Below are 27,838 nucleotides of genomic sequence, written 5' to 3'. Positions count from 1 at the left end.
CTGCTCTTGCCACGCTGTGCTCACGGATCCCCCTGAAAACACACGGGAACCTGGACCCCCTCTGCAGCCAGGACGGGGGGACACCACCGAGGGCAGGGACCCCAGCCCCGAGGGCAGGGACCCCCAGCCCACACTGCCCTGCCCTCGGGGCACTCATCCCGTGGTGGCTGCAAGCCCAGGCCCGCGGTGCCTCAGCTGGGGATGCAGAGCAGACGTGCAGAAGCATTTCCATCACAGCATTATTTGGAGAAAAGGGCTGACAGCTCCCCCGGTTCCTGGAGGGAAGACTCTTGGAAGAAGTCTCAAAACTCAAGGATGTTAAAGCAGAAGTAGTGGCTGTGTCCAGAGCAGATGTGCTGAGTTCTGCTGCAGCCAGGCCCCTGCAAGGGGATTGCTCAATGTGGGAACGAGAAGTCTGGGAACGTGACTGCTCAGCAGCTGCAGGTGTGACTGCAACAGGACTGAAATTGGGATGAAAAGTGTATGATCAGGAACAGAAATTACGCTATTCTCTACCACCAAACGTGCCAAGGATGTGCAGGATGGGCCCCTACCAGTCTCTCCTAAATCCCCTTGTCACCTCCCTCTCTGCCTCAGGGGATGCTGTGCACCCCTCCTGGGCCCACAGCCTGGGAAAGCTGCTCCGAGCAAATCCTTTTTCATGGAAACAAATAAGCACCTGAGGATCTCCTTTAATACTTGTTCTGCCGAGTATTAAAATGGCTGGGTTTAAGCCCTTTTCAAAAGCAAAAGCAATCAGGGAGACGAGCACAAGTAAGCCCTGCTTGGGAACCTGCGCACCACCAACCTCTCTGCAGCAGGAAATTCCCCTCTGGGCTCCCAGGGCAAGTGCAGAGGAACCAGGAGAGCCACGGAGTGATCCCAATCGCTGCCCAGGTGCTCTCCTGCTTTCCTGGGAGCCCTGGACACTGCAGCACCCTGAGCACTCGGGATGCACCTGTAAGGGATGCAGCTCGGGCACCCACTGCTCTCCCACCAGAGCCGGGTGCCCCCTCTCGGGACAGATTTGTGGGAGCCCTTTGGGATGTGGCCCTGCACAGCACCCAGCTGGCTCCTAAACCACCAACACCCCGCTAAACCCTCTGAGCCGAGAGCCAGGCAGGGCTGCACCACCTTCCCCTGCCCAGTGCCAGGCTGCCAGGGGGTCCTGGTGCCCCCAGCCCCCGGTGCCAAGGCAGGCAGAGCCGCCCCCTGCCCCTGGGCATTGTGCAGCGCTAATCCCCGCTTGGCTCTCACACCTTTTCTGCAGCAGGATCGCAGCCCGCCCCAAACTAAGCCCACATTAATGAGGCAGCGCTGGATCCTCGGCCAAAAGTCGCCTGCCTTGCGAGGCTGCCCTGCACTGGTTTCATTGAAGGTAATTTGATCTTGGCAGGACGACATTCCTAAAATAGTTGAGGGAATTCAAACATGAAATAAGGTTTCCAGGAAGGGATTAAAAAAAAAATAGGTCAAGCAAGTGTGAGCGATTAAAGTGACCCGGCATCCCTTTGTACGGTTTAACTGCGACTCTCCTCAACTCCACCTTGCATCACCGGGTAATAAATTAGATCCACGAGGCTGCCCAAAGCAGAGAGGCTGATATAAGATTATTGCAGGAGGTGGCTGGTGTCAGTGACCTTTCCTCCCCTGGCTTTCACCGCCGACATCAAACACACAGGGCCCAGCTGAACCATCGGCTCAGAGCTCTGGAATGGTACACACAGCCAGGATCCAGCACTGCCTCCATCCCATGGGACAGCCCCATGCCCAGCTCCCTGCCTCAGTTTACCCGTGCCAAGGCTGGCAGGAGGGAGGCTCAGGCACCCCGTGCCCGCTGCCGTCCCCCCACAGCCCCTGCACAAAGCCCTCGCGCCATATGTCACACAAACCCGTCTGGAACCGCTTATCCCTCTCCTCCCTTTGTGCTCCCAGCTCGGCACAAAAGCTGGGAAGCAGCTGGGAGTGAAAGAAAATAAAAATTCCTGCGGACACAAAGGTGTGCGGCATTCCCCGGGGACGGGGCTCAGGGCCAGTGGAGGATTTGCTGCAGGGCAATTTCTGGGTCAGGTTTGGGCAGTGAGCAATAAAGGGGAGGGGGGAACATGAACTGGGCTGGGGGCAGGGCCAGCCCCACTCCCTGGATAATTAGTGTGGCCGATTCCCATTGCTAATTTGCCATTATGGGTCAAGGGTCACAGAAATTAAAGGATAGAAGGGAAAAAGGGAGAAAGAGTAGAGGCAGACCTTCCCCTCCATCTCTCTGCATAGCAGGAACATACTGGAACGGACTGGGATGGACTGGGCTGAGCCTGCCCCAGGCTGGTGCAGAGCATCTCTGCAGGATGGGGCCCTGGGCATCCCACAGAGGCAGGGACAGGCTGGGACGGGCAGGGACGGGCAGGGACGGGCAGGGACGGGCAGGGATGGGCAGGGACAGGCAGGGATGGGCAGGGACAGGCAGGGACAGGCTGGGACAGGCAGGAGGGACAGGGACAGGCAGGGACAGGCTGGGACAGGCTGGGACGGGCAGGGACGGGCAGGGACAGGCAGGGACGGGCAGGGACAGGCTGGGATGGGCTGGGATGGGCAGGGACAGGCAGGGATGGGATGGGACAGGCTGGGATGGGCAGGGACAGGCAGGGACAGACAGGGATGGGCAGGGACGGGCTGGGATGGGCAGGGACGGGCAGGGACGGGCAGGGACGGGCAGGGATGGGCAGGGACGGGCAGGGACGGGCAGGGACGGGCAGGAGGGACGGGCAGGGACAGGCAGGGACGGGCAGGGACGGGCAGGGACGGGCAGGGACGGGCAGGGATGGGCAGGAGGGACAGGCAGGGACAGGCAGGGACGGGCACAACAGGCAGGGACGGGCAGGGACAGGCAGGGACAGGCAGGAACACGCAGGGACAGGCAGGGACAGCCCGTGCAGAGCAGGCCCAGCCCCTCTGGGGCTGCTCTCCTGCCATCAGGGTTTAAGGGCCGTCGCTCAGCACGCAGAGGAAAAATCCCGTATTGATTCACCCGGAGCTCTGGAGCACAGACCGCACGAGTTTCTATGGAAACAAAATTAGTGGAGTAAAACTCTCCCCGCCAGCACACGGTGAATTATTCACCAGGACAGGCCCCTGGCCAGAGGGGCTGCTGAGAAGATTTAAAGGTGATCACAGAGTGGCTGCTGTGATCCCCCTTCCCCCGGGGCCCAAACCACAGCCAGGGAGCACGAAAGGCCCTGGGTTTCCATGTCGTGTGTGGTGGGAAGGTCCTGCACCTCCCTCACCACATCCCCAGCCTCAGGGGTCCCCAGGGAGAGGAGGATGAGGGATTCCCCCCTCACTTCCCCCATCCCCTGCACCACAGCAGTAAGAGAGGGCACAGAGTGCCACTGCCTGATGCCCACCTGCCATGCAGCGGCCACCCCGTGGTCACCCATCCACCCCTGACACCCAGGATGAGCCTGAGGGCAGACCAGCCACGGCCCAGCTCATGCCCAGAGCCTCTCAGCAGCACGCTGACAAGAGCCAGGGGAGAGGGGGACTAATGAAACACAAACACAGAGGGTTTTTCATGAGTCACTGAGCCATATGGTGGATGCAAGCTATCCCGGGAAAGTGCCGAGCCAACGATGCAGCGCTGCGTCCCCTCGCTGTCCTGGGACACAGTGTCACACTGTCATTGCTTCTGTCCTCCCTCCTGCTGGGTGACACTGCTGGGCACAGGAGAACCTGCTGGGAAGGCTACACCTCACCAGGGACAGGGATTTAATTAAGGCCCCACATCAGCCCCCTCCTGCCAGCCAGCCCGGGCTGCTCCATCCCGGCACAGGGAAAAGCCCTGGCAGGAGGAGGAACGCTGGGTTTGCTCCATCACAGCACATCACAGCGATTACACGGGACACTAACCTGGATTTGAGGCCAGGCCAAGGCCCAGAGAAACTCTCAGCCTCCTCAGCAGCAGAGTCACTCCTGTGCCAGCACAGTTCTGGGGGGCAAAGGCACCCGGACCCCCAGCAATGGCTCTGCTTATTTCTCCTTTTGCCAACAGCCACGTGCTGTGCCCAGCCACCACAACAGGTCATGTTCTTCTTAAAAACCCATCTTGCTTCTCTTTCATTATTTTTAAGTTTGCATGACTAATTCAGGTACTATTCAGGTACCCCAACCCAGCTGATTTGCACTGATCATGGCAATCACCAGCCAGGGAGGGTAAAAGGCACAAGGATTTTAGAAGGAACAGTTTGGGCTCCGGGAGCTGGGAATCCTCCCCAAAGCCTGTCCCCATCCCCACCAGCAGAGCTCCAGGACTGTTGTCTCCATTTTCTGGAGATGATCTCCCTGTTTTCCCCTGCTCAGCCCTGCTGTCTGAGCCAAGGACAGGGCCAGGCCCTCTGCAGTGTCTGTGTGCCCATCGGCTGTGCCTCCCTGGGGAAGAGAGAGCGAGGCCAGGCATCGACCGGCTGTCAGGCAGAAGGAAGAAATACCACTTCCAGGAGTCAGAGCTCATTTCCCTGCAATAAAAGCAGGCTGGGGCTGGAGAAACGTACCACTAATGGGGATGCACATCCCACACCACTCCAGCCGCCGACAGGAAAGCACCCAGGGGCTGTAGCTTGGAAGAATAAAAGCCATCAGCAAGGCCTGGTTTTAAGTGGCACAGCTGTAGATTAGGCCCAGACCAGGGCATAAAGGATCTGCCATTCCCCACATGGATTACTGCTGTGGATGATGCCCTCCACATGCCAATCTCGGCTCTGAGTTATGGCTCCTCCAGCAGATGGAAAAGAAAACCTTACTGCTTCCTTCCAGGGCGGGGAAGGGCTCAGATCAGCACCACCCTTAACTGCTCCACTGTCCATCCTCCCCAGCCCCACTATCCCCACTCCACCCACACATGCTGCTCTGGGGACCAAGGCAGAGCCAGGTCTCCAGTGCTCACAAATGCCACCCAGAAAGGAAGACCTGGAGAGTCTGTGCTTCCTGGAGCTCTTTGTGGGTGGATTTTATCTCCTTTCCCATCTACTCTCGGTGTGCTTTGGTGTAGGGTCCTCACTGCTGAGTGGGCAGCCTGCCTTGCCTCTGCCAGGCTCACACTGTCCTAGTGGGGCTGTGGGACAGCTCTACCTCCCCAAACAACCCCCAGAGACCCAGGCAGACCCCAGGGACTGGGCCCAGCCAGGGGATGGTCCCTGCAAGGCAGCCACTGCGGCTTTGAAGACGCACTTGTTTGTTTGCTTGTCGCTGGGCAACAGAGAGGATGGAAAAAATGTCAGTGTCATATTGTCACCTATGAGTCACCGCTCAGCACGGCCGAGATGCCCCGGTCCTGCCACCACGAGCGTGGGGAGACAGGAAAAGGGCCCGAGGCACCCCGAGAGCAGCTCACTGCAGCTCTCTGCCTGCCTGGCCCTGCTGACACCTTCCCCATCCCCACAGGTGGGGACTGAGTGACCCGGGCACATCGGCGGCCCATCGGCGGCCCAGGGGCGGCTTTGGGAGCCCCGGAAGGCGAGGCGGGGATTTGCATTGCTATTTGCATTTCCTAATTGCGCCTGCGGGTTTCCTGGGGCAGCGCCGGCTCCGGTTTCCATGGCAGGTTTGTGCGGACCCGGAGCACCGAGGGAGGCACAAAGAGGCCACAATGGCGCTGCCGCTCAGCCGCATCAAAGCACCGCAGCCCGTGCCCCCCGCACCCCGGGAGCCCCGGGAGCCCCGGGAGCCCCGGCCATGGGACAGGGTGGCGCTGCCCTGGGCTGGGACAGCCGGGGCCAGCCCTGGGAATCCCGGGGGAGCGGAGGGGCCGCTGTGGCCCGCAGGCAGCAGCTGCTCGTCGGAAGCGGTGCAAGAGCTGGAGCCAGATGTTCCCCCTGCTCTCATTTCCTGTTGTTTGCAGCCAGCTTTCCACCCAGCTCGGTGGGCTGCTTTCTCCTCCCAGCTTCCCTCTCCATTCAGGGTCGCTGCTGTGCCCACGCAGCTCCCGTGCTGGCCCCGGGAACGGGCAGAACATCCAAAACAGACCCGGAAAACCCGGTCCCCACACCGGGGCTGCAAACCCAGCGCCACCGAGCAGGGGAGAGGCTCCAGGCAATGTCCCTGCACCACCCTGGCCATGGCGACAGAGATGCTGCCACCACAACAAGAGAGGGACCCATCTCTGCGCTTATTATTTAAAGGTTTTTTCTTATCTTATAGTTATCAATTATCATCACCATCACCTTGTGCTGCCCAAAGCCTCCCAGCTCTGACCACAAGCACCCCACAGGTGAGCCCACCCACAGGGTTAGGGCAGAGCCCCCTTCCCACACATCCCACCTGGGATTTCACCCTCAGGACACAGACCCTGACCATGAATGGCCTTCTGATCCCCTCCTGGCTCTCCCACTCCCACTGCCAGCATCTGTGCCCTGCAGGCTGATGTGCCCCAGCATCCCTGCCAGGCTGTGCTGCTCCCCAGGGCTCGGGGCACCTCAGCTCTGGTGCCACAGCAAAGCCCCTCAGCCACGCCACCAACGCCATCAGGTGTCGGCAGGTTTTGTTCATTTCCTTCTCATCTGAAGGCTCTTTTCAAATAAAATCCTGGAAAAGTTCAAACTTTCCCAGGAACCCTGTGGCTGGGAAGAGGACGGGCACCTTTGACAGAAATAGTTTTGGCTGTCAGAGTCTCTGACACCAGGGCTGTGGACAGCCAGGGGTTGGTGCACAAAGCTGTGCCAGCATCAGGCACAGCCTCACCACAGCATGGCTGGATAACGGGGGAAAGGCCACAGGTGCATCACCACAGGAGGCGATGGCAGGGGCTCCTCTGCCATGAACACCACCAAAACCTTCCCACCACCCCAGCCCCAGGCAATCTGCGCTCCCACAGGGCTCCCCGGGGTCTCGCTGCCCCGCTGCTGCACTCCCGCCAAGCACTTCCACAGGAAAACCTCTGTGAAAACCACAAAAAGCTTCTCAGCGCAGCAGATGCCGCTCCAGCCTGTGTTCTTAGCGATGGAGGAGGAGGAGGAGGATGTGAGGGAAGCCACAGCTTCCCCAGCCGCAGGGCAGCCCCAGCGGCAGCCTCGGGGGTCAGCCCGGGATGGTGGTTCTCCCCTGGAAATCCTTACGGCTCCAGCCCCCGTGTTTGTTGTCAGTGGCAGCAGCAGGAGGAGGTGTGAGGAGGAGGTGCGACTCCACTGCTTTTTAAGAAAATAATAAAAAAGAGCCTTTCCAACCCGCCTGGGAGACAGACGGAGCAGGAGAGCACTGCTTTGAGCCGTGACTTGCACTTGACTCCTTCTCCATCGCTGTCTGCCCACAGCGCCCTGGCAGCAATTTCAGCGCTGGACAGGAACCCCAGGTGAGGATCAGCCTGGCGGGATGGTGCCCTCCATCCTTACGGAGGATGACAGGAATGGCTGAGCTGGGCACCCGGTCAGGGACTCACAAGTGACCCTGGTGACCAGGAGGTGACCACCAGGGCTGTGGTGCACCAGGGCCCGGCCAATTCCTGCACCAAGTGATGCCCACCGGGCGGGGATGGCGGGTGTGAGGTGTGCTGCTGCTCCATGAACGCGGCACGGGGCACAGGGACGATGCCCAGCAGCAGGAAGGCACCGAATCCAAAGCCCCAGCGGCACGGAGGGGTCGCGCTCGGGGACCGGCGATGCTCCGGAGCCGAGCGGGACGCGGGTCCGGCCCCAGGCCGAGCCAGCCTGCCCGCGGCCGGCCCCACGCGGGACGGCCCCTGGGCACACACGGGGATGGCCCCTGGCCCACATGGATGGCACCCCTGGCCCCACTCGGGACGGCCCCCTTGGCCCCACACCGCCCGTGGGCTCGGCCGCACGGTGGGCTCCGCTCGCGGGACGCTCCGGAGCGCGGCGGGCGCGGGGCCCCGCCAGGCCCGCGGCGGAGCCGAGCAGCCGGAGCAGCGGCGGGGCCGTGCCGGGGCTGCGGCCCCCAGCGCTCAGCTCCGGAGCGGCGGCCAGGCGGCCGCAACAGGCGCGGCCCCGGCCCCGGCCCCGGCCCCGGCCCCGGCCCCGCCGCCGCCGCCGCTCCGGCCGGGCCCCGGTAGAGGCCGAGCCGGCGGCGCCCCCGCTCCCCCAGCCCCGGCGGGGCCCGCGCGGCTCCGGGCCCGACCCGCGCAGGCCGAGCGGCACCGCCCGCCCCAGCCCGGCCCCAGCCCGGCCCGGCCCGGCCCGGCCCGCGCACAAAGAGCCCCGGCCCGCCCCCCCTTACCGGCGGTCGGCGCCGCGCTGCGGGGGCGGCGGCGGGCGGCTCCAGTCACGCCGGGAACCATGGAAAGGAGCCGGGACGGGAGACGTACGTGGCGGGCGGGCGGGGGCGGCCGTGCCCGGCAGCGGGGGGCGGCGCGGCGGGGCCGGGGCCGGGGCCGGGGCCGGGCCGGGCCGGGGGGGCGCGGGGAGCGGGGCCGCGCCGAGAGGCGGCGGGGGCGGGGGGCGTGCGGGGCCCGCGGGACCGGGCCGTCCCTCGGGACCGGGGTGTCCCCTGGGCCAGAGTCTCCCCGGGGGGAGCGCGGAGCTCGATTCGGCCGGGCCGGGGACAGCGAGGGGCGGCACCGCCCGGGCCCCGCCGCTCCCCGAGGTGAGAGAGCCCTGACGGGGTCCTGGGGATCTTGGGGTTGTCCCCAGGGTTCCCCAGCGCCTCCAGCCATGGGACAGCATCTCCAGCCCTGAGTGGCCTGGGGGCCAGTGTGTGCAGCGATCCCGAGGATGGATGGATGGATGGATGGATGGATGGATGGATGGATGGATGGATCCATCTCAGATTTCCAGGCTGGCTCTCAGCCTCTTCCACACCTTTGGAAAGTCCCAGGCTTCTGGAGCCTGGAGCTCCAGTCTCGTGGTAAGGAAGGGGAGACAGCCCTGCTGCCCCACAGCTGAAGATCCCAGCCGGGTTATAAGCCAGCATCACTGGGAGCAGACAGAAAACAGCCGTCCCTGTATCGCACGCTCTGGCTGACAGCTCGGGACGGGAAGCGATCTCCTCTTACAAATTACAGGAGCCCGTTTACACAGGGCAGACACTTCCCATTCCACAGAGACCAGAGCGAGACCGTGAACAGCAGCAGCTCAGAGCCTCCACTTCCTTCCCGGCTCTCCAAACCTTCCAGACATGCTGCGGGAAGAACTCCACACTGCTGAGCACCGCGGCCTCCCACAGCACCCTGCCACAGCCAGAGACTGCTCAGGGGCTCGGCTGTGGCTGCGGGAGCCCGAGCACTGGTGTGGGATGGGCCAGAGCTCTCACAGGACAGCTCTTCGTGCTGGGAGTTGTCCTGATCCATCATTTCATCTGTGTCTGGGAGATGAGCAGTCCTGGGTAAAGATGTGGAAGGCTCTGACAGGGAACACAGAGTAGGAGTGGAAATACTGGAGGCAAACCTTCGGTTTTCAGCGCCCACTGAACATGTGCCTCATCATTCTCTTCCCCAAGTTAGCGCAGATCAGACTCTTCAAGGCACAGCGCCTTGCAGTGAGCTTTGGCGGCTGCGATCTCCTCCTAATCCAGGCTTGTTTCAGGGAAAACAGGCAATTTTATATCCCTTTGATCTGGATCTTAGCTGCTAATGATGCTAGGAAGTAAAAAGAAATGGGCATAGAAATACACAACTATGAAAAGTTAAAATAGTGAATTTAATTCAGCCAATTCCAACAAAATTGGTAATTCCCTGAAAAACAAACCTTGCACAGAAAACACAGAACAGAAACGGTTTCATCTTGACAGCTGGTGAAAACAACTGGGTGAAAAGGTGAATGGAATATTTCTGACTTCTCTGGAAAACAAAAGGTTTCACACATCCTGAAAATGCCCTATTTTTTACTAAATGGGTCGGTTTGTGAGGCAGTGATTGTAAATGCTCTGAACTGCAGATGCCAAATGTCTGGTTTTCAGAAAGCACTGATGCTTCCCTAAAGGAAAAGCTGGGACTTCTAAAAATCACAGAAACCTGGAACAGTTTGGGTTGGAAGGGAAACTCAAAGCTCATCCCGCTCTAAGCCCCCACCATAGCAGGGACACATTGCACTAGACTAGCCCAGAAACCTGAAGAACAACAAGAAAACATGTATTATTCTCAGCCTCATCAGCCTGGCCTGCCCAGTGGCCCTGCTCGGGGCTCCAGGCGATGCAGAGTGGATGGAAGGAGGGACAGGAGGCTGCGGCTGTCGCCAGGCGTGTGGAGGGAGCTGGCTGGACAGCCTGGCTCAGCTCTCAGCACTGAAACACTCCTTCCAAAGCAATACCAAAAAAGGTTTGTTTCTAGGTCAGGACCTCAGCACTCAATTTTAACCAGGGGTTGACAGTCCAATCTGAGCACAGCTGTAAAATGGATTCGCGGGAGAAGCTTTGGCATTCCTTTTGTAATTAGAAAACAGCCACTGAGGCGTGTGCCTTTAAAGGTGAAAGCTATTTTTGACATAAAAATTAGCACGTAGTTCCTCTGTCATCCCTCGGCTGCTGCGCTGGGAGCTGTGAGTGAACAATCCAAAGATAAGCAAGAAGTATAAACATGCTGAATTACACAAATACGTAGAAGGGGATCAGGTTTCATTTGTTTTATTCTCTGACAGTTAGGAGACAAGGAGATTTAGTCTTACACTTTTTCTCCTAAAAAGCACTGGTTAAAAGGTCCACTTACGCACTGAAACCCCAATGGCATTAAAAAACTTGAGGAGCTTTTAATAGCTGCCTTTTGAAATTACTGTTAAATCTATTTTTGAGATGGATAAACTAAGCTACCAATGAAGCAGGGCAGGAGTTTTTGGAAGGGCCCAGCAGTGAGTAACTGTCATTCATTTCTCAACAAGTCAGCTCCTGCGCAGGGACCCTGAGATAAAAACTACCACAGTGCTCGATGCTTGAACAACCTGAGCGTTCTTTAAATTCCAATTTTCTCTCTTTGGTGGGAATCTAACCCCGACAGCCTTGAAAATGAACCCCAGGCAGTTTTCAGGATAGGGCTCAGAGTGGCTGTTTCTAAAATAAAAGTGAGGGAAGAGCAGGCAGAACTTGGAGGCTTATCAGCACCCGGAATGCCCCGGCTAATCCTCGGCAGCCCCGGCCCCTTTATGTAACCTGGGATTGCTGCAGCTCAGCAGCTTACTGGGGTCTGGGTGGTTTTCTTTAAACCTCTTGTGGACAAATGCAAACACATTAAATACTTCTTTCTTTTTGCCTCTCTAAGGAAAAAATTGTTGTAAGAGGGGGAAAAAAGTGTTTTATTTGTATCAATGGCTAATAGAATTAAACTTGTATGCTGAGACCAAAACGTGCTTCTCTCTGATCCATCATGACTGAACAGAACTTTCCCAATTTACAATACTGAGTTGTAATGCTTGAAAAGAAGGTTGAATCCCAAACTTCTCTTCACCCCGAACACTCTCTGGAGGTGATGGGGTGTTCCAATAAAGAGCAAGCCAGCCCCAGTATAGCCTGTACCCCATTTCTGGCAGCGTGGCTGGCCGTGCTGCAATACTTACGTCCCTGTGGCCACCTCCCCGCGCTCTCCTTGCCCCGAGGATGCCTTCCCGTGCCCTCCATCTGCCTGCTCTGACTTTGCACAGCACACATCCTTCCACGGCAAAATCCAGCTCCCGAGCTGCCGCCGGCCTAAGCCATTCACCTCACGCTGAATGCTTACAGAAACTTCAGAAGGAGAAAAATAAACCCCCTATTGAACTCCTTGCAATCGGAGACCTGAATGGGCTCGATATAAACCCCACTCGAACCAGCGGCGGCAATAGGCTTCCCTGGACGTTGGATTCCATCCAGCTTAAAAGTTTCCATGAAATAAACTAGGCTAAGCGCATCAGCTGCATAGGAACTAACTCGGTGTAACAGGAGCATCTGTTCTTCACGTCCACCATTTTCTCAGAGCCTGAACTCGGCGCTCTGCGAGGTGCCGGCGGATCCCCGGCCAGCACGGACGCGGCTTAGCAGGGAGCATGCACGTCGTACAAACTACTGCACCAGGTAGCTTTTGTTTGTCAGAAAAACAGCTTAATGTATTTGCAAGGATGGCATTACAGAGCGAAGGCAACGTCCGCACTGAGACAGCAGAGGAGCACACCTCGGACCCATTAATACACGGTACAAAGCAAATGTTTACCCAAGTACAAATGAAACAGGTCGACAATTAGCTAATGCAGCTTTGTGGACATAAACCAGGTACAGTCGAGCAGAACCAACATAAAATAAAAAGGAAACAGCCCTTTTCCTACGCCACGCTAAGAGCACCGTGGTTAGTGGTTTGGGAAGCCTCTGTCACGGTGAAAAATTTCCTTGCCGGTGTTTAATGTGTTTATTCTACTGCTACGCTGCTGGGATAAAAATAACAGCTGGCTGTACAAGGGACCCACTGTCAATACTGCAGTAATTGACAACATACAATTAAGTCTCACACCTGTTTATTGTAAGTAATTCATAGATAACCACTTCTAGTACACATTTTCATATTGGCTTTTAATGCTGTTGTTCTCTTTTTGTTTTTTTTTAAGCTCAGGGATACCCAAATTTCACCTAAGGGTCATCGCTGTGGTTACCCAGACCCAGAAGGCTCTACCTACTTTGGGAGACTGGTGCGAGGCGGTGTGGTGGCCAGGGATGGCAGAGATGGCTGGGGAACTACAGGTCCCAACATGCAGGACGGTGCGGAGGTGGCAGTGGGGCCGGGGCGGCGGGGCTGGGGACATGCTGGCCGTGCACGCCGGGCTCTACACAGGGCCAAAACAAAGACCTCTACACACCTGGAGTAAGAACAGTGGTAACAAAGTCATAGCTACATATTCTTCTCTACATTTTTGTTTATTGAGACAAACTAATTAAAAGGCACAAACATAGGGCATATGTTTACATGGACATTATAACAAACATATACATTAAAAGTGTAGGAATGTGTTTCCTTTCTGCTAAACAGAAAGTTCCTAAGCTTTTATATATACAAAAGTTGTACAATTTGATGTCCTAAAGTACAAAAGATCATTTATAAAATTATTTTACACTAAGCTCTATTATTTTTTTGTTTGTTTTTGTTTTACTATGTAGTCCAAGCCCCTAGAACAGTTCCACGTAAGGATACAGATACCTGTCACCTGAGCCAGCAGCCTGGCAATCACTGCTCGCACGGACACGGCCGGGGAGGAACGGAAGCAGTCCAGTGTGACTGGGCAGTCCTGCTAGCACTCTGTGAAAATGCACACGCTAATCTCCAGAGCTCTCAACTTCATTAAGATAAAAACATCTCAACTGTAATTTCTTTTTTTTTTTTCCTCTTTTTTTTTTATTATTTAATGTAGAGGTTGGGTTTAGGGGGGTTTGTTTTTTTTTAAACAAAGTTTTAAAAATGTGAATATGTGACATGATAGTCTAAAAAGTATATCTGTTTCCCTAGACTTTGCTTTCTACTTTATGTACAGATAAACAGGTTAAGAAAAAAAAGCACATGTAGCTTAAACATGTGTGACCATTTATGAGCAGTTCTGGGCTGGACAGCTCAGCACCCCAGAACTCCCACAAATTGATAGAAATGTGTTAACACAATAGAAGAATAACGTAAAAATGATGATGTTTGCAAATATTTACAAAGTTGAACAGATTTGCACAACACTTGATTAAGAAATAGGGGAGAAATTAAAAGATGCTCTCTGCTTGTCCTGGAGGGGCATCCTACCTAGTTAGTGGTTAGAATAAAAACTGTATACAATTTAATATAAGACAAAACTTCTAGTGAACAACTAACACGTCTGTCCCCTGCTGAAACATCAGCAGGCTCTGACTGGGAGGCAGAGGGCATAAAAATCACACCCAGGGCCTCCAGAATCTTCCAGCTTAAAGCAATTTTCCTTAAGTTTCCAAGCACTCCTTTTGCTCCTAGATAAGAGTCCCATGGGGGTCTGACTGTTCAGAGACCATGTTTACATTTCGACTCCTCTTCTGTCAGCCATGGCTGTTTCTCACCAAACAATAACAGGTTTTTTTTTAAAAAATGTTGACTACAATGCTCTATTCCCTTAGGGTAATATGTTGGGTAATATTTACATCTCCAAATATCAGGTCACAATCCCTATTATATGTTGAAGTTAGAATGATAAGTTATCATATGCTTTGCATATCAGAGCTGGTATCACCTTTCCCATAGGGAATGCTGCCTGAAATTACCATATTCCCAAAGGTAAAATGCATATTTTCTCCAAAAATGCATTTTTTTTTAAATGACAACATTGTAATGCATTTACTCATTAAAAAAAAAAAAAAAAACAAAACATCAACACAGACAAAGGTTCTACACTAGCTCAGAAACAGTGGACTTGCCTGGCAGGTTAAAATGAGCCATCCACCCTGTCACAGATACAGAGGGGTCTTCGCTAGTGTTTAGATTAAAATAATTTTCTAAGTTATAATTTGAGGGGATAAAACATGAAATTGGATTTTTAATTACCTTTTTTTTTTTGGTATTTTTTGCTTTTTTTTAAAACTCTGGCAAATAAGTATCTGCTCTAATTCAGCATCAGTCAGCTACAATGTAAAACTTAGTTTAAATGAAGTGCTCCAGTGAAACTCAAGCCTGAACCATGTGAGCCAAATCAAGGGGAAGATGCTACTGTGGTCTCTGATGGTGTTGCCCCAGTGTCTTAATCTGAATTTATTATTAACTAAAACAAAACAAAACAAAAAAAACCCAACAGAACAAAAACAAAACAAAACAAAACAAAAAAAAAAAAAACCCAACCAAACAAAACCCAAAAAAGAACTGCTGGTAAGGATTCCATTTTAATCCTTTTTAATACTGTTTAGAACTTGTTTACCAGGGAGGAGAGGTGGGCAAGGCCTGGGGCAGGAAAGGCATGCTCTCCACTGGTCTCATGGCTATGTTGAGGGGGCCAGCCAGCGTCATGGGGGTGGGCAGGTTCATGGGGGACGTGATGGTGACGGGGTGCGCTATGTTCACTGGAGCGGTCACCGGGGTGGGCAGGTTCACCGGGGTGGTGAGCGTTAATGGAGAGGTCATGGACAGAGGACTGGTTATGGTTACAGGATGCCCTAAGTTCATCGGACTGGAAATATTAACTGCACTTGATACATTTACTGGACTTCTCATGCTCATTGCAGCTGCCACTGTGACTGGGTTTGTGATAGTCCCAGAAGCCACAGAGGACGTTATATTGAATGGAGTAGTAAGAGTCACAGGCGTAGTAGCAGCAGTGGAGGTTTGGCACAAGTTAGCAGCTTCTAAAAATGAGACATAAAAAAGACAAAAAGTTTTTAACACATAAAAAAACCATGGACGAGATTTAAACAAAACAAAACAAAACAAAAAACCCAAAAACCGAACAAGAACGGGTACAAATTCTGGAATCATTTTCTTTAGGTATTATTAGTAAGTTAAAACTGTTAACATTCTATAGCCTACAGGAAACACAAACTCTCATGCACATCATTTCAAGTGAGGGTTTTTTTTCCCTGAGAAGTCAAGTGAGGTTGTCTTAGCAAGAGGGTTTTTCCATGTTCATAAAAACAGTATTGTACAATCAAACACATCCTCCCAAGAGGAACAGTAGAAATAGAGAGAGTGTACATACCGAATGGTACGTACTCTATAGCCTTCTCAAAGGTGAACTGACATTCTGTGAAGGTTTTAAAAAGTCATTATTAGGGACTGATAAGCAAAGCTCGTTTCAATATTTACCTGCTTATTTCAGTCTTAATTATTGCTACCAAACTGCTCCACTGCTCACAGTACCTCTACTTCAAGGCTACCCCAGCAGCACATCCCTCAAGCCCCATCAGCTCCTCAGCTTTCACACAAGCTCCAGCTCCACACCACGTTGGTTTGGGGGGTTTGGGGGGGTTTGCAGCAAGCAGGACTGAGGTGCAGAGCAAGGGAGACCCAGGAGGCCGGGCTGGGAGCGGGGAGGGGACGGGAATCGCTGCACATCCATCAGCACCACCTGCCGGCTACCCACACCGGGAGGGAGGGAGGGAGGGAGGGAGGGAGGGAGGGGAAGGGCGGGCTGCTACAGAAACTGGGAAATGCACTCTGCACCAACGCCACTAAGCCGTGTCTGCTTCCACATCTGTAGGGCAGGACCCCAAGCTCAGTTACACCCGTGTGTCAGAGGTAAGCCAGGAGCAAAGAGTCCGCTTTGCCTCTGGGGCAATACAAATTAACTTTGAAAGCAACATTAGCCCCATTCAAGGGTTACTGTTGGTTCTTCAAAGTCCATAGCTAGGAGGGGTGGAGAGGAAGGGAAAGAGTGAAAAAAAATAAAATAAAAATTGTGAAAATAAATTGTACTAGACCAAAAAAAAAAATCCCATCTAGTGTTGTAAAGCCACCACAAGTGGAGCTAGCACAGGAGAACCAGCATGGAAAGAGCAGCTCAAGCATGGCACTGACTGGTCTAACTTCACCTCCAAGCACAGTCACACCCAAAGACACAGCCCACCCCTGCCCCTTCCCCAGTTAAGCTAAGCTAAAAGCACCAGTGTGACACCACTGTCACCCACCCACCTCCCTCACCCCCTCCTGCCCCAAACCACCGTTCTGTTAAAGCATATTCAACATAAGAAAGGAAAAGGAAACACGACATAGGAAAGAACAAGCAGAAAATAATTCTCAGTGATTTTCTAAATCAAACATCATTTGCTTTATCTATTTAGTAGCCTGATGATATGTAATGTTTCTGTTATCACTGCATTTTAACATGAATAAGCTGTTTCTGCACTGTCTGATCACAGAATTCAATTACTGGCATAACAAGGGGAAAGGAACAAGCAGCCTAAAACACAAACAAGAACCTAGAAAACAAAAACAGATTGAAGAACTGAAAGGAAGGTTGAGAGAAAAGGAAACAATAAGGTGAGTCAAAACCATTCCTAAAACCAGCCAGTGAAAAAGCAGTAAGCAGTGGTCATTAAGAACTTCTAAAACATGTAATCCATGAAGTCACATGATGGGCATTAATAATCAAACTGTTGTGAAACAAATAAGCAGCAGTAAGGGGAGAATTTAAACTACTGTATCCCAAACCCACTAAACTGAAACAATCTGTTCCCTCCAAACTGCCACAATGACCAACAACAGCAATCCCACTGCAACTACAGCAGCACAGGTAGAGGTAAGCTGTGAGCCAGCCCTGATGAGAAACAGCATCAGTGATTACCTCAGTTTGTAATGAAACAAAGCAACAGACAGGGAGAGAGAGAGAGAGAAAGAGCTCTCTGAGGTCCAGAAAACTACATGCAAAGACAGCTCCATGATGATAGAGCAGATGGAATAAATTGGTGAGACAAGATGAACAGGACACAGAAAGCACCCACAGGCACCCTGGTGCTGATGCAGGGGTGTCTGTGGGTGTGTGTATGTGGTGTGTGTATGTGGTGTGTGTGTGTGGGGGTGTGTGTGTGCACACAGACAGCAGAACAGGGTAAATAAGCACAAGCACAGCCAAAAGCCACATGCAAGCCCAAGCCCCCACTCCTGCTGGAGCAGACACAAGCTCCCTCTAACTGATGGCTCTAGGGACACAGACACCAAGGAGTAAATCATGAGCAGGTCATTTAACACACCCTTCTCCGGGGCTGTTTCCTCCTGTTCTCTCTTAGCTATGACTTCTAAGAATGAAACTGTCATGTAAGACATCCTTCCTGACACCTCACACTCCCTGTATGACTGTGAACCCCACCTCACCAAACCAGCCACGTCAATATTGCTTTGGTTTACCTTTCTTCCTGGCTTTGACGGCCTCTTCCCACAATCTCAGGGTCTCTACCTGCTTTCCAGGCCAACTTGTTACGTGCTGCTGCTGCTGCTGCTGTTGCTGCTGCTGCTGCTGCTGTTGCTGCTGTTGTTGTTGCTGCTGCTGCTGCTGCTGCTGCTGTTGCTGTTGTTGCTGCTGTTGCTGCTGCTGTTGCTGTTTCTGGTTGCTGGTCTCTTCACTCATGCATGCTATGCCAATCAAGTAAGAACACAAATTCACCTTGAAAAGTTACTCTGTTTTCTGCTGAGATCACAAAGGCAACTTCTACAAGGAGCATGTGGAATCTCACAGGATTCCGAGAACAAAATCACAGAGGTGTTTAAAACAGTATCATTAATTCTGTGCTCCATAAAACTACTTTTCCAAGAGCTAAAAACCAAAACTTAAGTCAAGAACACCTACTTTAAGTGCTAAAACCAGACTTGTCATTATTTACTTTGTATTTAGGAAGAATGAAATTAAAGACTCCAATTAGTCTCTAGAACTCAAACTGAATCCACTTTTGCTAAACTTTAGCTCCAGCTTAAGAATGAAAAATAAAAAAAACCTTTTTACTTTTTATTGCAAGTATAACTTAAAAATGTCAGTTTACATCAGAGAACTGGGTACTCTCTGGCCCCAGTACAGCTCACCATTTCCACCTCTAACAACTGCTCAAAATGCCTCATGTGAACTGGCTTAGCACCACCAAACTGGACTGGGAAGCCAGAGTTGTAACCCTACCCTTGAAAAATACATCACATCCAAATTTCCTACTAAGCTCAACAATCAGGCATTTCAGACATTCCCAGTACCTTCAAATTATCCAGGAGTAACAGGAACTGCAAAGATGTTGCAAATTAATACAGTTTAAAGGCTTTAAGGACAAAGTTTCCAAAGACATTCCTTACTTCTGCCTCTTTATTCCTCTGAAAACCCGTTTTACATTACTAACCATGCAGGGTTAACTTAAGTTACAGGTATTTTAATAGGGAAAATTTGAAAGTCAAGTCTTCATTTGCTTGCTAGACATTCCGAGGTCCAGAGTTTAAGTCTAGAAGGAGCTATTACAAACATCTCATCTGACCTCCTGCACAACACCAGTCAGATGCCATTAATGCCCAAAACCTATCAGGGCTGGATTTAAATCCTTTTCTTGTCAGCTGCTGCCTGAGGGAGGAAACACTGAGCCCCAGGGTCAAAGCTCAGAGAAAGCAGAGAAATCTTTCTCCTGATTTCAATGAGCTTTGGATGAGGCTTCAGACCTGAAACCTGGCAAAGCTTAGCAGTTCCTAAATAGTCTAAAATCTCCAGACTATCTGTTGGGCTTTTAGACCTGCACAGTTCAGGAAGTAGCACTGAAAACCTGGCAATTCTTTTCAAGAGATGGGTCACTGCCATGAACTGCAGGGCATTCCCAAGGGATGAGGGCACACTCGTGCAGCAAACCAACTCCACACATGCCAATTCTCGAGCTGAAGCACATCGTGTTACTACAGATGTACTTTTAGGAGGTGTGCCCACCCAGACTGACAGACACGTAGCCGAGTTTGACGTCACCAAAGGCAATTCCCTTTGCACACACACTGTTATTAGAAATGTTTGTAAAACGTTCACCTACTTTTATTGATGCCTTGTTTACAGGTATTACAGTTGATACTTTGGCTCTGCCCGTGTGTCTTTAAGTGGCTGGTGATATATGCTGCACTCAGAAGTTTACCACAGATATTACACGATACCTTTCCTTCATGGCGCACCATGTGTGTCCGCAGTCTGTCTTTGGTGGCAAAGGCAGCAGTGCACGTCTAGAGGGAGGACAAAGTTACACTTGAGGGGCACACAGAGCAGCACAGCAGCACCCACAGGCCCTCTGGGAGCCTGGCAGCTCCTAACAGTATCCTAAGCGCATCGACAACTTTAACTTTTACCTGCATTTATAGAGAAACAAAAATCAAACTACTCAGCAGAGACTGGGAATGGAATTTGCTTCTGAGACAATCAGGACAAAAATCATATTCTACACTGCTTGAGCTTTCTGAAAACAGTGGGTTGCCTTACCCACCACCAATGCAAGAGGGAGCTGGTAAAAAACAGCTACAATAGGCAAAGTTGGTTTCTAACGTAATTTTACTGTACAAATATGAACTTGGTACCTTACACTGCTCAATCACTTCTGTTCCCACCCAGAACAAGGAAAGAAAACCTTTTCCTAACACTATTCTTTTTATCCAAGGATTTTATTTAATAAGATGAGTCACTGAAACAGGTTGGAATAAGCATGGATATTCCAAGCAAAACAGTTAATTGTTCAAGGGCAATCAAATTATTTCACCTAGTCTCAGTCATCAACTTAGGACAACTTGCTTTCCCCTTCCAGCAAAATAACAGATCCAGAATCAACCATTCCCACCCATTTTAAATAGAAGTGCTGAGAAAGACATTTCATTTGAACATGCTGAGAAACACACTGCACACATTACCCCAGAAATGAGCACTAAGCTGAGGATGCTGCTACAATCCCACTACTAAGTTAAGCATATGGTAAAACAGAGCAACTATACTGTTCTCCAAGAAAGCAAAAAGCCTCTAATCTTCCTAAAAAAGCAACCATGGTATCTTTTTAAAGTTCCACCAGAACTCCAGCACTGTGGTGTGGTGGCAGCAAATGTGGCTTTACTCCTAAACTTCCTTTTCAAAAGTCCGTGAGTAAATACAGCTCTGGAAAGATTCACCTGAGTACCACTGACACAATAAGGTATTGCTCTTAACAAACCATTTCAGCCCTTACTTGGCATTTGAAGGGTCTCTCTGTTGAGTGAACATGTTTAACGTGACAGCTTAAATGATCAGGCCTGCAAGAAAGAGAGAACAGGAGAAAAGTGCACAGTGTTACACACACAGAGCCAGGACAGCTTGGCTAGCAGAGCTGACACCGAGCTCACTCCCTGCAGCCCCATCCCTCTGACAGCCAGGAGAAATCCCTTCCCTCACCTACCAGGGGCTCCACTGCAACACCTCACAGCTTAGAACCAGCCTGTGGTTTAAAGCTTAACCCTCTTCTCCTCACACACCTGGCAAAGGCACGTTTGGTCACACCTTGTGTAAAGGTGAGAGCGCAACAGCTCTAAAGGTTGAAGTTTTCTCTGTTGCAAGCACAGGTACAAACAGGGCTGGCAGCAGTGCAAGCTCCCCCTGTGCTGTCCCTCCACCCTGCTGTAAGAGCAGGTGACAGCTCCTCTGCCCTGTCCCATTCACAGACCACGGCAAAGGCTGCTGAAGGGGCTCTGTGCCCACCCCCAGTGACACAGACACACATCTTATGGGCCCTGGATGAGGTCGAGAAACCATTTCAAACCACTCTCCTATAAAAGTGCCCACTTCTGGCCACTGCTAACCTTGCTCAGATGGAGACTCCCCCACCCTAACTGCAGACAAGGCTCTTCAGCCCCTCACCAATCTCCTCAGAAGTTTGGCTCTCCCAGCTCCTCACTACCACAGCTTAACCCTTCTCGCTCACAAAAAGCCAACAGCGCAGCACGCCTGGGGTTTGCCGGGTGGTACCTTGAGAAGCCTTTTCCACACACCCCGCAGGTGTAGGGTTTGGTGATGCCACCTTCGTGAGACCTCACGTGGTAGGTCATGCGATCCTTTCTCTTGAAGCGCTGATTGCAAATGGGACATTCGAAGGGTTTCTCGTCCGAGTGGGACAGCTTGTGCCGGTTGAGGTGGTAGACGTCCCTGAAGGCCTTCCCACACATCTCACAGGCGTGGTTCTTCTTCACGGGCTTGCTGGGCTTCTTCACCGTCTGCGTCACCGCCATGGCCGTGGCGCCGGCGCTGCTGCTGGGGTTGGTGGCGGAGGAAGACGTAGTGACAGTGGACAGGATGCCTGCGATGGTCGAAACCAGCGAACTCCGGCTGTTGTCACCAGCGATGGTCGAGATAAGGGGCACCATTGTGGTGGGAGTTTTCTTTGGCCGTGACACTAACTTTATCCCTGTGTGGCAGGACTCGTGACGCCTCAAATGGTAGCTGTCCCTGAAAGCTTTGCTGCAGTAAGTGCACACAAAGGAGGTTTTAGGTTTTTCCTTTTTAATCCCAACAATAGCATCCTTTAATGTTTCTGGTGCGGGCTGAGGTTTCTGCGTTATTGGTAAGGGCAGAATCGGCTTCTGATCGGGCGGCTCAACAGCAGAGCTCAGGAGAGGCAACAAACTGTTCTGTGCTGCCTGCTGTTGGTGATGGGAGGCTTCGTGTGCCTAAAACCAAACATTCACACTTAAATTCTCTGGATGGGTGCTCGCTCTGGCACGGTGAGAACATTTACAAACGACAGGGAAGCACATTCTGGACCAAAAGCCACGGAAGGAACAACAGGGGAAGGTTACATAATGCTGGTTTTGGACAAGATAAACCGCTCGCGCTGTAAATGCCCTGGCTGTGCAGACCCTGTGGTAGGTGTAGGACACAGCACAACAATCAAGGAATTATTCAGTTTCTGGAGGGCAACTTTTTACAGAAGACAACTAGGTGCTTGTCAGATCTTTTAATAAGAGCATTTCATCTTTACATAACAGATAACTCATTTTGCTAATGATCGTATCAGATGGCACATCAGGACTATCTCTGGAGAGGATGAAGGTACTGACAGGAGTTGCAAAATAAGGCCCCACCTTTAAGCCGAGCTTAGTGCACACTGAGAACTGAACCGCAGGCACAGAGAGCCAGGATGCGATAAGGCGTCTTATTTAAACAGTGTTCATACCCCTGTGCCAGCTCTGAAACCAAAGCAACTGGAATCGGGAGCTGTCTAAAGCCACATCTCTATATTTAGCAGGTTCCTGATGCATTTATCCACTGACCACTGTGTTCTCTGCGTCTGGAACTAACAAGAATAGCGGCAGGGCCTTTTTCTCTTCGTCAGCAGCTACTTTGTGCTGGGAAGAGAAGCTGATCGATACACACTGGGAGACATCTAGAGATGCTGGAGAACGCGGTTCGGGGTGTTGGGAATAAGCCCTGAAAGCTGTCTGAAAGCAGCCAATACCAACTAACTCTGAACTACAGAATGTGTGGCAGCAGCTCCAGGGAAGGGAAGGGGGGCCCGCAGGCAGCAGCGCTCAGCTGAGCTGCAGCCTGCACCACGCGTGGTTATTCTAAGGCAGAAACACTGTTATTAAAACTCATCCAGTCAGACTGGGACAAAACCCTGGCAGATACAATTTTAATGTGGTTTAGAAACCACACAGACCAATTCAGCCTAATGGAGCATTAAAATAAATCACTCCAGCACCTTAAGCCAGTTTAAGTGCATCTGTATTCAAGATGTGCCTCAGTCTCATCAGACCAGTTTTAAATCAGGCTCGTTAGTAACGCAGCGTGCCAGGCCTGAAGCTGAGTTTGGGGAAACTTGCATTCCCATCAGATCGGTACTGCAGCCCTCCAGGATCCTTTCCTATGGCTTTCCTCACAGAGTAACATGACTCAAAGCTGTGAGAGCTGAATGAAACACTGTGCCAGTGCACGACCCTGACCTGTCTACTTTTACATCTGTTGGGTGGACAGTGCTGGGAAGCACACTCAGGCTAGTGCTCTTCCCATGGGAATCCATTTCAACACGTCCTCTGGACAAGCCAGTATTTCTAGAAGCTCACTTTGGGCTGTTTTCCTAGTTGTATCCTGGGTGCTTTGCCTGCCTGGATCGCAGCAGGGACTGCAGCCCCCCCAGAGCACCTCTCCCTTGCTGTGGGGCAGCTCCTGCATCACTCCAATCTCACTTTTGGGGAGCGTGATGCTGCTGATCTTTGGATAAAAGCCATGGGTGGATACCAACACTAACCCACGTGGGAAGGAATACAAGCTCCCAAACACTCCAAGCCTATCTGACAGGATAACAGTTCACAGGAGAAAGCCTGGACTCCTGACAGGACACTGACAGGAGACAAAACTTGTGGGAAGCATGAGGAGCCAGGCCAGGCTGTCCATCTGTATCTGCTTTTTAGATCCCTCTGTGCTGAAGCTCAGGATGCAACAGGTAGGCTGGATATTAGCACACCTGCCTGGCCACAGCAGCCACCCCAAACAACAGCCCCAGGGGCTGGTTTATTCCAGGCAGCGACTGCTGAAAAGCTGCATCCACAACTCTCCTGGAGGCGACGCTGCTAAATCAGGGCATGGCACAAGCCCCAGCAGCTCCATTAAACTTTTCCCTGACTTCAGTGACAATTGTGCATTTTCAACCTTTTATTTTCCATGTTTTTAAAAAGGTTTTGACACTTCTACATTGCATGAAAATAAGAGTTTGCACGATACACACCGACAGCACAATACTGAGCAAGTTGTGGACTTCAACACAATTTTAACTTCAAAAAATTCTGAAATGTTTTACAACTTGAAATCGGCATTAAACAATGTTGTTAAACTGCACCAGAAGACACTGCAGAGCACCCAATGATAGCTCCAGAGATACAATTTCAAAGGCAGAGCTAGCAGATCGGATAATGGAGAGCCCAAATCCTTTGGACAAGGTTCAAACTTAGGCAGTTTATGGATATTTTTAAGCCTCAAAGAATTGTCAGCACTTCAAGGTAATGATGCACTTATTCCTACAGATCTGATGGAGACAGTGGACATAAAACAATGTATATTCATCAAGCGACAGGCTGTGGAGCTGCTGCTTATGTAAGTGTGCTTATCCTGGTTCTGAGGGAGCCAGCATTATTTGCAGCAGCGTGCTCCTCACAGCCCCTCTGCCCTGAGCTGTGCTCCTCAGTTTCCAAGGGCTGTTAAAGCCTTTTAAAAAAGGATCAGGCAGCATTTTTTTAACTCCCTGTTGGAGAAGGGAAGCCAGCACCTGCTGCACGCCTCTGGCAGGCGCAGTTATGCAGGCTCCGACCACGGCTTTACTTCACCCAGCATTAACGTCAAGTCAACATTTTGGAGATATTTTGATGGCCTGGGACAGGCTCTCCTGCAAAATCCCCTTGTTCTGTCACTAATTCCTTCTCTCCTGGGGGGGCAGTAAACAAAAAACCCCGCAATTCGTGACCCAGAGTGTAGGATGTGGCATTGTGAACTTCCAATGCCAGAGGCTAAAATATTTTTGTGCTTCAGCCTTAATGTGAGAGCAACAAATTAGCATGAGTCATATCTTGAACACTCCATCTGATGGATGAGTCCTCCTCACATTAACAGATACAACTTTCACTTCCCGAGCACATCCTAAAAGCAGCTTTCCAACTATGCATTTTGGGGACTAAGAAGATCCAAACAAGAACTGCTTATTCAGTAGCACGATTGTTTCTTTAGAAAGGGATACAATTCATCAAAATGCCACCTAAAAACAATCAAACAACTTATTTGGAAGGAACGGTTTACAGTCCCACAGCCCACTGCCACAGGACTAAAATTAAGACATTGAAACCTCCTCTGAAAACATTTGGCTAAAAATTACAACTTTATATTCCACATATTAAGCTGTCCCTTAGGAATCCCGTCCCAGCTGGAACGCACACTTGGTTTAACACTCCCCCCAGGAAGAACAAGTGTGAATATTCAGTCACTTCCATTTGTTATTTAACTGACACTGGGGACAGGCTTTTAAATCCACGCTTTTTAACTAGTTTTAACTAATCAGCTGGATCGGGGCTGACGTGCTGCTGTGAGAATGGGAAGAAGAAAAATGAAAGTCACATCAGGACTACCTCAGTGCTGCTTTCTGCTGGGTGCATTGGCACGCTCGCACCCCAAATCATTGATTCTAACAAAACCACTCAAGAAACAATATCCAGCATTTGTTAGGAGCTCTGAAAGCTTTATTATTTAGAGAGAGAAAAAAAAAAAATCGGAGGAAAATTTCCACGTCACAGTTTTATGAAGATGCTTCCGAGCCGCACGTTCGGAAAGCGAACTGCTGACTCCTTAATTAAAAGCAGCAAAGCTGACTCCTAAATCAGCGTGTGACATCACTACTTCAAAACTCAGCACCTTCAGAAAAGCACGGACGAGCAGCGAGGAGCTGGACACGTACTTGAAGCATTACTTGGCATTTCTCAGCCTGCTGCAATACAGTCCTGCCAGCCCAGGAAAAATTTCCCCTGGAAAACGCTCAGCTGGGAGGCAGCAAGGCACTAAAGCAGCCCCGGCTCGGAGGGAGATGGCCCTAAACTAAGGAGATTAACTTCTTAGCGTGAAGTTTCCTACGTGCGAATCACAACTGCCCACTAGAGTGAGAAATAATTCACCAGACCTCAGCCCAAGCCGATGGCATCGCCCGCATCCCCCAGGAAAAGGCGGCAAACGCAGCGCCCAGCTCCCGGTACCGGCTCCCCGGAACATTCCCGGCGTGTTTTCCGAGGCACGGAACCCGAGCGAGTGACTCATCCCTCGCTACTTGCAAGGGACGATTTTTTCCTCCCTAAAGGAATGGTGCTCGCTCTTGCTCTTGGCGGATTTATTCATTCAACTCAGGTTTTCAAACTCGTGTCACGGGTTGGGTCTGGGTTTAATTCCGAGGACAGTGAGGAAGCGAGCGGCCGCCACCGGGAACGTGCAAAGAGGATTATTTTACCTTGAGAAAGGTGATGTGCTGGGCGCTTTTTTTTTTTTTTTTTTCCCTCCGCTGCTGCTGCTGCAATCACACATTTTATGTTTTCCAGCGCAAAAAAAAAAAAAAAAAAAATCCGGGAGAAAACAATCTGGTGAGAAAGGGCTCGCGAGGCTCACAAAAGCCAGGCAAAGATTTCTTTTTTTTAGATTTTTTTTTTTTCTGGTACATTGGATTTTCTCCGGAATTACATAAACAGCGGTGTTTTTAAGACAGTCTTTCACCGACAGAAAGGGGGAAAATTGTGACTCAGTTGGCAAAGGGAGGGGTTGCACGCTCCACCGTCCCTATTCCTCCCCATTCCCGTTAGATTTCGCCAGTTTTTACAGAAATCCGGCCCGCTCGCGTCCTATTTTAAAAGAAAACAAGCTCCCTCGTCAGCCGGCCCTGAGTCAGGCTGTTTAAAGAGGGATTAATTTATTCTCCCAGACACGGCGTTTGTTCCATCGGGGTTTTTGTTGGAGCCCGGTGGAAGCTTGGGGGTTGTTGTTTTTTTTTTTTTTTTTTTTGTTCGTGGCTTTTTTTTTTCTGTTGTTGTTTGTCTCTTTAGACGAGGGGGGAGAGAAAAACAAGCAAACACCAAAAAAAAAAATAATAAAGCGCGATCTCATGTTTTGCGGAGGAAAAAATAAAAATAAAAAACAAATACGAATATCGGAGGTTTGTAATGAAAGCGGGAAGGGAGCGCGCTGCGGGGCGGCGGCGGAGGGAGAAAGTGCAGGAGGGAAGGAGGGAGAAGCGGAGCCGCAGGGCCGGTGAGGCGCTGCCCGGCGGGCCGGGTCGGGCCGGGCCGGGCCGGGCCAGGGGCGGGCGGGGGCCGGGCGGCCGCGCTGAGTGACAGCCCGGCCCGGCGGGGACCGGCGGGGCCGCGGCCGTGAGGGAGGGAGGGAGAGAGGGGGGGCGCGGGCAGCGCCGCCGCCGCGGGGCCTCACCTGAAAGAGGAACGCGGTCCAGTTGGCCTCCATGGCGGGGGCGGCGCGGCCCCGGGCGGCGGCGGCGGCGGCTGCGGCGGGCGGTCCCCCCGTCGCTCCCTCCCCCGGGCCGCAGCTACATGGAGCCGACAACAAAGCGGCGGCGGCGGCGGCGGCTCAACATGGCAGCGCCGAGCGGCCGCTTCCGCTAACCTCGGGCTGCACCACTGCGGCCCAGAGGGGGGAGGCGGCGGCGCGGCGTCCCGGCGGGGCGGCGATGGCCCGGGCGGCCGCGGCGCCGCCCCCGCCGCTCCCCTCGCCGCGGGGCGGGCGGCGGGCCCGGGGCGGCGCGGCGAGGCGGCGGCGCGGGCGGCGGGGCCGGGGCGGCGCGGCGGGCCGGCCGCCCCCCCCGCGGGGCTGGCAATGGGCCGGTCCCGGGCTGGGGAAGCCGAGCTGTGGCGAGAGAAGATGGAGGAGCGGCCGAGGTGTCCGGGGCCGCCGCCGCCGCCCGCCCCGGCTCGGCCCCGGGGCCGCCGAGCCGCCCGCCCGCCCCTTCTCCCCGCCCGCCCGCCGCCCCCGCCCGC

The 27,838-nt window shown here is 52.3% G+C and overlaps 1 protein-coding gene across 1 annotated transcript; it reads right to left on the bottom strand.

The window, feature by feature from the left end:
• Positions 1-9,616: 9,616 nt before the first annotated feature.
• Positions 9,617-27,348, bottom strand: VEZF1 (vascular endothelial zinc finger 1). Its single transcript, XM_054287376.1, has 7 exons — positions 27,276-27,348; positions 21,300-21,997; positions 20,527-20,590; positions 19,360-19,543; positions 17,723-17,947; positions 15,579-15,623; positions 9,617-15,228 (listed from the first exon to the last, which is right to left on the bottom strand). The coding sequence occupies exons 1-7, from the start codon at positions 27,306-27,308 to the stop codon at positions 14,801-14,803; spliced, it is 1,677 nt and encodes a 558-aa protein (XP_054143351.1). The 5' UTR covers positions 27,309-27,348; the 3' UTR covers positions 9,617-14,800.
• Between the last annotated feature and the right edge of the window lie 490 nt (positions 27,349-27,838).

The sequence above is a fragment of the Melozone crissalis genome, unplaced genomic scaffold (assembly GCF_028551555.1).
Source record: "Melozone crissalis strain CALT ecotype California unplaced genomic scaffold, PUWL_Pcris_2 ptg000057l_1, whole genome shotgun sequence".
NCBI lineage: Eukaryota > Metazoa > Chordata > Aves > Passeriformes > Passerellidae > Melozone > Melozone crissalis.
This window is presented reverse-complemented; position numbering and strand designations above follow the sequence as displayed.

Bases quoted from the DNA above. Each gene is read 5' to 3' on its own strand.
- VEZF1 (XM_054287376.1), bottom strand. From the start codon at position 27,308: ATGGAGGCCAACTGGACCGCGTTCCTCTTTCAG. The intron at 21,998-27,275 runs GTGAGGCCCCGC...GTTTGGTTTTAG, and splicing joins GGACCGCGTTCCTCTTTCAG to GCACACGAAGCCTCCCATCA. The intron at 19,544-20,526 runs GTAAGGGCTGAA...TCCTCCCTCTAG, and splicing joins AGAGACCCTTCAAATGCCAA to ACGTGCACTGCTGCCTTTGC.